The sequence below is a fragment of the Branchiostoma belcheri genome, unplaced genomic scaffold (assembly GCF_001625305.1).
Source record: "Branchiostoma belcheri isolate BF01 breed outbred unplaced genomic scaffold, Haploidv18h27 scaffold2, whole genome shotgun sequence".
NCBI lineage: Eukaryota > Metazoa > Chordata > Leptocardii > Amphioxiformes > Branchiostomatidae > Branchiostoma > Branchiostoma belcheri.
In genome coordinates, this window is record NW_017803490.1 from 7,862,073 (window position 1) to 7,872,497 (window position 10,425).

General features: G+C 42.9%; 1 protein-coding gene across 1 annotated transcript in view; it reads right to left on the reverse strand.

The window, feature by feature from the left end:
• Window positions 1-3,129: 3,129 nt before the first annotated feature.
• Window positions 3,130-10,425, reverse strand: part of LOC109468901 — a 25,229-nt gene continuing 17,933 nt past the window's right edge. The window contains exon 4 of the mRNA XM_019767280.1: window positions 3,130-3,988. Within this exon, the coding sequence (XP_019622839.1) occupies window positions 3,875-3,988 (114 nt within the window). The 3' untranslated portion in view covers window positions 3,130-3,874. The remainder of the gene's footprint in view (window positions 3,989-10,425) is intronic.

Here is a 10,425-nt window from a genome sequence, read left to right on the forward strand (position 1 = left end):
TATTTATGAATGTCTTTTTATTTACCTATCATAACAGTAAACCGCTTTGAGGGTCAACATACTAGTTTTGTAATTACGAGCTTTACCATAACGTTTTATCCTAAAGGACGTCCCTAACCGAAGCTAGGTACCAATAACAGGCAAGCACGCATTTAACGTAATAAAGAAAGATTTATTCTTATACATTTCACAATGACACGAAAACTGTGTCTCAAATCAATTGTTGACAATAAATATACAAAAATACATCGCGTACACATGACAACGGCAGCGACAGTTTAAAACTTACGGATATGAGATGTCAAATATAGAATATAGCTCTTATAGGATATCCAGCTTGCTCAAAGTTAAATATGGAATGTGTTAAATATAGTATAGCAGGAGCTTAAACTGTGCTTAGTAGCAAAGAGACTGGCCATCATATTCGTCGTAAGTTGTCTCCCGATTTTGGTTAGCCTCTACCAGGCACCGCAGATCGCAGGAAAAATAGTAGAAACTGGCCAAAATAAAGAGAATACTATACCAGGGAAGTTCGCCGACCAGAGAGGGTACATTTTGCGACCCACGCATTCATTTTGGTCAATTTCTACTATTTTTCAGCGATCCGCGGTGCCTGGTAGAGGCTAGATTTCGATGTCGTCGGCTTTCAAGAAGATGTGACAGAACAAACCGCTGGTAGGGTTCTAAGACAGCCTTTCTCAGTAACAAGACGCAAACACAACCATCCCAAGACTATCGCACGACGGTCTTACGACGAATTTTATGACCAGGCCCTTAAAAAGATCGCGGGCACATTTACTGACTTAGCTATAGAAAGTGACTATTACAAACCATCGATTCAACGATATGTAACCTGAAATCTATGCTCAAATAGAAGTAGATAAATAAAAACCGAATTTATGCATAAACTTTGCTAGTTTTTATATGTTCTTTTGGAGTAAAAGAAATATTCAAAAAACAATAAAGTTCCAACAATAGGAGATGCCCTTAGAAAAGGAATCTTCTTGGTGCCAAATTAAGCCTATAAGTCCTTTAACTGGACATGTACAGAAATAAACCCCTCAGAATAAGTGATTGTCGGCCACTTTTAATTAAATGACCATTTCAAGTGACATAACTACTAGTTTGAAGAAGAAATAATTTACCTTTTATACAAAAAAAATAACAAACAATAAACCATCTTCGTCACCTCTGCTTCAACCTCTTCAATATACAAAAGAAAACTCACGGGATACATAAATTTATAATTTTCACCAAAAAAAAAAGGAAAATACGCCTTAACAAAGGGTATAGACATCTGTGTCGCTCACATGGGGGTATACTCCCAAACGTGGCATATTTAAACAGATGGCTGAATGGCTGTCATTATGTTTTTAAGCTAAGTATCGTGCGTTTGTGCACTTATGGGCCATTTGGTTGGTAATCCCATAGAAATGCCGTCGCCGGTAAATTGCTTATGGGCAACAGGATAGCGTCAAATGATTTGACAGCATGCCTAAGTATGATTGTGTTCTAAGCCCTAGCCTTCTTTTCAGCAGCCTGGTTACCAAACCTATTATAGCTCCCGAGTCCTACATCCTCTCCGAAAAAAATTGCGGAGAGGATGTAGGACTCGGGAGCTATAATAGAATCATAATAGGTTTGGTAACCAGGCTATCTTTTCAGGCGTTCCGGGATCGGTCGTTTTTTTAGGGGGTGGGGGGTATTTTCTGATCAAACGTAGATCGCACGCAATAGAAGCTCCAGGGAGAGCTATGTAGGGTTGCTGACTGGAGCTTCTATTGCATGCGATCTACACTTGATCAGAAAATACCCCCCCCCCCTCTAAAAAAAACGACCGATCCCGGAACGCCTGAAAACGACGCTACCTACGCTCATAGTCGACGAGCTGGTTTAGAAGTTTAACAAAATAAAAAGTTATGAGTGCATCAATCTACGTAACCCCTTGGGGGCTGGGATGATGTTTTGCAGTAAGAATATTAAGTAGTTGGACGTGCTTCCAAACGTTTAAATATACATTTCGTCCTGCGTCGTGAAAAATATAAATATGACAGCAAAAATCGTCTGCTAAAATCTGAGGTAATTTATCAGTCATCTAGCACCAATGTTCAGTGACCAACCCTTCCGCCAATTTTTCTCCTGGTAGATAAAAAAAATTAAAATCCTATCAAATGATGTTCAAAGGGTTTAATCTCCAAGCATGTGTTGAGATGGAAGTCAGTCCGTTGCCTCAACTATCAGGGAGGCTGTTGTACTCGTATCCAGAACCATCCCAACCTGTAGGGTTAGGATGAGGCACGGTTCTGGATAGTCTCAGCGTATCCAAGAACGTAGGTTTGCTCCAGGCACGGTTTTAGATATGCTTGGACTATCCAGAACCGTGCCTAAGCATGATACACAGAAGTCAAGGAGGTGGAAAATGTTGCGATCCTCTATCCTACATCTGCTTGTAAACTAAATTGAGTTGGGAGGACTATCCAGGACCGTGCCTGAGCATGGTTCTGGATAAAGCACGGTTCTGGATACAACAAAAGTCAAGAAGTCAGAAAAAGTTACACCCTTCTACCGCGATCTGCTCAGAGATTAAATGGTGTTGGAAGGAGAGACTTGCACTTGTTCAACAACTGACCAGAGCTAGAGGGGACATACGGAGAACTTTTGTGGTTACAGATGCGTTGGGAATTTAGATTCAATCTGAAAGTATGTAAAACCCTTTGCCCAGAGTACATCTAAAGCCACGGCTCTCCTTAAACCGGAAATAGGCGGAGTTCTGCAGTCTGGGAACGAGACTATCTGCTCGTTCCCTTACATTCGTTACCTTGTAAGGACGGTCAGGCCTACAGGCGAGGCAGTGGTCTGCATGTTTGGTTCTTTATCAGGTTTGTAGAGTAACATTTTCCACATATTCACTCTATAGACACAGTAAAAATGGTTTCCCACAAAGTGGTGCGGACCACTTCAACACTAATCTGCAAGCAGATCTTAGGGTGGCAAAAGACAGTGTCGAATTGGCCAGACCGTATCCATTGGCCAGAGAAGGTCCAGTATGTCATATTGGACCCACTCTGGCCAATAGATACTGACTGGCTTGTTTGATACTGTATTTTGTTATTCTAGGATCTGCTCGGAAATTAGCGCACCACAGGTGTATGAAAAACCCTCCTTTCTGTGGGGAGGGGGGCGACGCCATCTCAGTGACGAAAGTAGTTCCGTCTTCACATCCTTTGTCTAACATACTCATCCTTCGCCACTTCTCGAGAATTCTGTCACTTTTCACTTTGCTTTCCCAGGGAGCTTTCGCAAGGATTCCTGAGTGTCAGCTGTCCGGCTCAGTATCGTCTGCGTTGCCATGACGACCCGTCAGTCCTTCCCGCGCAATTCTGCAACTCAGTGGACGACGTTTTTTTGTCTCTCAGTGCAGACGACAGCTGTCACTTGTACGCCTGCTGGCTCCATCAATGCGGATAGAGATTTTCCGATTGGCTAGCCGCACAGGCGACGTATTAGTTCCACCAATCTGTGTGTGGTATCTTTGTTGTATTCTTTCGACCCTTTTTGTACCAATCCGTGTCAATTTTCCCGCCAAAACCAGTCCTGCCATGAGAGAAACTTCTGTCAGAAAATATGGAGCATATCCATACACGGCGAGATATATTGCCCTTTCTTCCTCTTTGTTGTATGCTTTCTTCCGACGACCTTTTTTCAGTCGGTGTCAGCTTTCCCGTCAAAGCTAGTCTTTCACCAGTGGAAATTCTGTCAGAAAATATGGCAGACTTCCATATCATACGGCGAGAGATCTTTCTCTCACAATACGACGTGATCTTCATGAATTCAGTCAAGTTTTTATACACTTTATACAAAGGATGACTTTTTTTCACCACCGTTTCTTGTCGCAGAAGCCCTTTTTTCTCATGTCGCCTCCTCTGATGGCTCCGACGCATCTCAACCGCCTTCCTTTGCAGTCAAAGTCCTGGTAACAGAGTTTTCTCTGAAACAAACAGAAAATACAAATATATCGGTTAAACAATATTTGAAATCACTTTAAGAACAAGCTATCGTAACATTAGACTGAAGCACTTGTATATTCTATGTAGATTCAAGTAATGCAGGTAAGGTAAGCAGTCAACTGAGGTATTCAAAATGACTGAAGGTGACCCCAAATGGAACACGAGTTCGGCGACCGCGGGCGACCCCAAATGGAACACGCGTTCGGTTCGAATGACGTCAGATCGAACAGGGATCGGGTTCGAAAGAAGTAGCTAGTATACAGTATAGAATAGTATACTAGTATAATGATGCACTGTGGTTTCGCTATTGTTCGAGTCGTTAATATCTACGGAAACACAAGTAAACACACAGACACACTGAAAGCAAAACCTCCGTACTCGGAGGTGATACATTTTACATGTCACTCATTTTCATATCTCTCTCAAGTGTGATTGTCTTTCATTGTCTTCTTGTAGCTTTTATCCAGGTCACAGTCTAAATCTGATATGTATTAATTTTGCTATACTGAACAATAAGCTGAATTCAACACTGAACCCACAGCCTCAGTACCAAGGGAATGCTCTGTTGTGGGGTTTTCGCCACAGGGAGCCGTAATAGAACTCGCTTTTCTACTAGGAGTATTAATTCGTAATGACCGTCTGACTTTGTGATGTTTTCACCACTTGATTACAGCTTATCGAAATACACCAAGGACGCAGTTACAATGGGACACAAAGTAGTACCGTAGGGAGCACAGATTTTAAGTGCCAACCAAAAGCGTGTGTGTAAAGCCCTTGTCACAGATAGCCGGCAATGGCCTCCCGACCCTTTCCAGACCGTATGTGGTCGGTAGTTGGGAGTTAGTCGTGACTGAGGTCGTAGGTGGTTGGTAGTTGATCGTTGAGGTTGCGGCCTGGTTGCCTACTAGTCTTCTTTGTGCCTCCCAACTATAAATATCGAAAAGCCAGGAAACTGATATTTTGCTTCGATACGATCACACAGAGGAGGAAATTGAAGCTAGAATAGGATAGATTCCAGACTACTCCCGATCCAGCGCCAACTTGGTCGGGGAAAAGTCGGGAGCAAAGTCGTAAGAAGGCCTTGCTATAATCCCTAGTATATGTTATCAAGCATGTATGTTTACCACATTCTTGCAGATACACATAGAAGAAAAACAATGGCAATGTGGGACATATGGTTATGGATATGTTGGATCAAAAGCTAAACTTACTTGATTCTAACTTTTTATCTTTTCTGCTTGGTTCTTTCATTTTAATGTTCATTACTTAGGTCAACTTGTACACATGGTGTTGTGTTCTCTATATATTAACTATGATGTTGAAAGGTTTATGTCCCATGTGGTTAGAGAATTGCAGGTATCAGCGGCAGATGGCACATAACATCATGTCGTGAACAAACACAGACAGAGCAGACACTCGCCGTTTCTAGGCCAGACCCTCTGTAATCACAGAAAATTGAAACTTTCCGCTCTCAGAGGACTAGTTAATGTAATTAGCAGTGGTGAAATGTTCACAGATCACTTCCACTGTACACGCTACCATGTTGCTAATTGACAAATATGCCCCGCTTAATTGTGATTAAGTGCCAAATACGTCCATGTCGTTCCGACCCAAATTCGAAGGGTAAATGTTGATACTGTCTGTTGTTGGAAGGACGCCCCAGACAATTAAGCAGTCAACAATCAAGAACGTAATCTGTGTAGGTAGAGACCCGGATCTGGTAGACTCTATCATTAGATAGCTTTAAACAATGTCTAGAGTTAGATGTTCAATGGTTAGGTGTAACAAGTCGATCGGTGTAATGAAGCTAGCAGCCGCCGCGCCGCGTGCCTGCGAAGCTGGTGTGTTATGCCGAAAGGCTGTGGGCTATACCGATAGAGCTACATACAGACTCGGAGATTTCACCCTTAGAGATCCTGATTGGAGTGTGTAAATTTTAAGATATTCGCTTCAAAGACAGTCAGAACTTTTCAACTTTGATTCATGTCACTTTATATCAGTGGGTCGAATTGTACGTTGTAATTTAAGATTTGTAAGTGGGAAACTAGCCTCTACCAGGCCTCGGGTAGCGACATGCCAGGAGAGTTGGTCTGATAGAGAGTACAGTTTGGCACCCGGGTCCGGCAAAATGTACTCTCTAGCGGACCAGCTGTCCTGGCATGTTTTATATCTATTTGGCCAATTTCTATTCTTTCCAGCCGCCTCCCGAAGCCTAGTAGAGGCTAGTGGGAAACCACAGTCCTACATTAATTAACAACGTACATCCGAAAAACATATTCAAATCATTCATGAAAACTCTCAAGCTCTTTCCCGTCTCAAATCAAGCCGTAGCCGCCGTCCTTGCGGATTTTGCACGCAGGGAAGAACTTTCCGATTGTTCTTTAGATCAAAGTCCCGGACATGTGTAGGGGGAGGGGGGCGGTGGCAACAATTTCACGCAGTCGAGTCACCCGACAGATAGGAAGATGCTTTTCATCTTTGATCTTTCCTCAGAAATCTTAATCCGTACTGACTACTCTTTAACTGATTGATGGCTCTATTCATTACCGTGGCATTTATCCCATAACAACAGATAATTTTTCAGAATACACTATTCTTCATCAATACCAGATCCTAGCCTCCATAGCATGCCAAAAACTGGGGTTTGGGGTCTTCAGGGTCTTTGGGAGCTTTTATGTGCTATTTTATAATTTCTGATTCCATATAGACAACAAAGCCAGTTTGGTTGAATTACCCCCGTTTTTTTTTTAACTGGGCTAATCAGAAAACAGCCGAAGACCACCAAACCCCCAGTTCTATAAGCCTGCTACAGAGGCTATCTAGATCCTTTCATATACTTGACTATACTCTCCAGCAAAGGTTTAGGCTTCGACTTATTTTTGACGTGATTTTAAGTGTTTCATAGGCCTTGTACTGGTGTCTTCTTTACGCCTCGCTCGGGTGACAAATGGCTATCCTCTACCAGGCTTCGTGAGGCGGCTGGGAAGAGTAGAAATCGGTCAAATAGAGATATAACATGCCGGGGGAGTTTGTCTGCTGGAGAGAACAGTTTGCCGCTCCCGAAACTGTTCTCTCCAGAAGACCAACTCCCCGGCATGCTATCTCTCTATTTGGCCAATTTCTACTCTTCCCAGCCGCCTCACGAAGCCTGGTAGAGCCTGGTAACTGCCTGACCAATTTGATACTGTCTTTGCAGACACCAAAACAATCTGCTTGGAGATGACTAGTAATATTTGGCAGCGTACTCAGTGTGGCCAATATCAAGAAAACAAGTCCACCGCATCCCTACTATACTTGGCAATGCGCCGTCCCAAAGATTATATCATGACTTATTATCGTGCGGTTTGACAATTTTCCAGCCCCCACAGATACATAATCAACATACTTCCCGCTGGAAAACTCCTTTATCGTCGAGTTAAAAACTTTGAAGTGCCAGAGTCAATCTCTTTGAAAGCCTCGCTCAACGTGGCTGGGATTTCACGCGAGCCGTAGTAAGATCTTGGATATAGCAGAGGTCGTTTCAATGACATGTTTTTCTACATTTAGACCCTTAAACCTAAGAGAACCCAACTCAACAATCCAACGCGTGGCAAGGGAACATCCATATGATTATCAGATTACACTAAACAATATTATTTCTTTAATGCTATTCTATAACTATACTTAGAAGCAACACATAAAAATGTCCAAAAGAAACCAATTTTTTCCCCTCATGATCAGTCTTACCGATAAAATAATGAAGCAGAAATGGATGAGGAATTAAGGGTATAAAATTTTAACTGTAAAACGTTAAAACCTTGCCTTAATCGCTTCCTGCTAGAGACTATGTGTGACATTCGAAGCCTCCCAAGGACGCCTTCTGGGGCATGACTGAACGATATTTTTGGAAAGTGTGTCTTGGGCCGAGAATAAGGAGGAGGGCACGTGTCAGTGTTAAATAACACGTGCGATGACCGCTTGTGACCCATGTTTACAACGTTCAACAGGGGCAAAGAAATAGCATTTTCTTTTCGTCTTGAAAGTTCTGGCGTAAATATTGCATTGCTCTTTCATTTTCTTTTCTAAGTTTATATTCTGTATTTGCATCTGTATGATATAGCCGATATATTAGGTGTTTTGTGTGAGATGGGCAGGGGTTTGGGCCCCGCTTGGACACAGTTTGATGGATTGCACTTGACATTTCGGATGGGGACGTAAAAGCGGAGGTCCCATTAATCCAAACGTTTGTATATTGCAATTGTATCCGGAATCGTGCCTGTCTAGATGTATATGCCTGAATGTGTTAGGGTTAGGATCAGACACGGTTCTGGATAGTCTTAGAATATCCAAGAGCGTAGAGTTGCCCCAGACACGATTCTGGATAAGCGTGGACTTTCCAGAACCGTGCTTGACTGGTTCGGGATAAAGGTTCAGGTTCTAGATACAACAGCAGACAGAGTAACAACCTATTGTATCCAGTACCAATAGCGTGCCTATCTAGTAGTATGTCTGAATGTGTTAGGGTCAGGATCAGGCACATTTCTTAATAGTCTCAGCGTACCCAAGAAAATAAGCGTGGACTATCCAGAACTATTTGATACAATTCAACATAACTTGTCAAGACAAACTCAAAGGCAAACAGTACCACCTGCTGAAGTCACGTATCAAGATCTCGCGAGATTTTGATGGCGACACAAGGTGAGCCCATTCTGTCAGATGTGACCATGACGCGTGTCTAATAGAGAAAGGCTATCTTTCTGCACGGGCGAACATTTGTGCTGAGGGACATGTACTTACGACGGTCAAATAGCCTTAAACACTGGTAATGATGGGTGTAAAATATCACATGAAGACTAGGGTTTCAGTAAGGTAACTGAGGTTATCGGTGACACGGGGTTGCTACACGCGCACAAGTTGTATTCATTATACCTTCACCAAGAAGGTTAGGCTTTAGGTAGCCTTTGTAGCTTTGTTTGTGCTTTAACGTTCCTCATTCAAGAAGCCACTCTCATAGATTGGTATGCAATTCAGTTAGGGCTTGACCAATCGAAGAAACACAATGACCCCCCCCCCCAGTGGCTTTCCTTGGTAATGCAACAAGAAACGTTTTTAGTATCTTACTTGACGTGAAATGTTGGTCGTATGATTTTCAACTATAGTTTTCACATACGCGCGCGCCTAAGAATCTTTAGATATGTTTTCTGTGTCGAGCATACAGTCAAAATGATTCCTTTTCATAGAAGAGACACCGTCTACCTTGATTTATTGCATGGAATAGAACTGATAGTTCCTAATCGAACAGTTCGAAATAGAACAGGACAGTTTTGTTCAAACAGTTCGAAATAGAACATGTTCGATCGGTTCGAACTAGAACAGGTGTTCGATCAGTTCAAAGAACTGATGTTCGAACACTTCGAAATAGAACAGGTGTTCGATCAGTTCGGTGGGGAAGGGTCTATGACTCCACAATCTTCTGACGACAGGAGACTGGGAGAGGACTACAGAACAGATGCTGTGTTTATAGAGCAGCGCGAGTCCGATATTTGGAGACTGGCATTCTAGGTCATCCGTCAACTCTTTAGATAGACAAGCTAGATGCGGCGGATGTTTCCGTTGAAATGTAAGATGGAGGAACATAGATAAAGGAACATCCATCATAGATGTATCCAGAACCGTGCCTATCTTATTCTATGCCTGATTGGGTCGGGCAATCAGGCATAGTGCTTCCAAGAACGTAGTTTTTTTCCTTGACATGGTTTTAGACTACTAGTATACGTGTATCTAGAACCGTTCTGGATACATGTTAACTATTCAAAAAAAAAATTTATCTGTCATTTTATTTGTAGTGAAAGATTTCTGTGAAGAAGGGCCCATATTCCAGATAGATAGCAAAGGTGGAACCCCTTTATCAGCGTTTTCGTAGTTTTATGTGCTATTTGTGTAGGATAAAGCGAATTTTTGTGGGGGAGGGGGATGGGGGCGCCTGCCGGTCAGCAAAAGATGACACCGGCCCTTACCCGAGCGATAAGATAAGAATTTGGATAGACAGACATTCCTCTGGACTGAGAGTTCTCGGGAAGAGATAAATAACTTTCCCAGGCGGCAGTTCCACCAGCCGGTCAGACATTAGAACTCATTACCGTGCAGGGATGAAACAGATTAGGTTATCTCTGCGAAAATGTGGCGAAAATTAGCAGATGGCACGGTGTTGTCATCTCGTCTTCTAGCTGTGCTCATCTCACAGTGCCTTTCTCACAGTGCATGCTACCGCCTAGCCTTGGTGCTGGACTGTTTTCAGGGCCTACATAGACCGTTTCCTAAGCTCAAGGGCTAGCCTTGGTGCCAGACTATTTCTAGGACCTACACAGGCTAGCTCCTTGGCTGCAGGGCCTATACAGGCCAGCTCCTCGGCTCCAGGGCCAACATGCCCCCAGGCCCA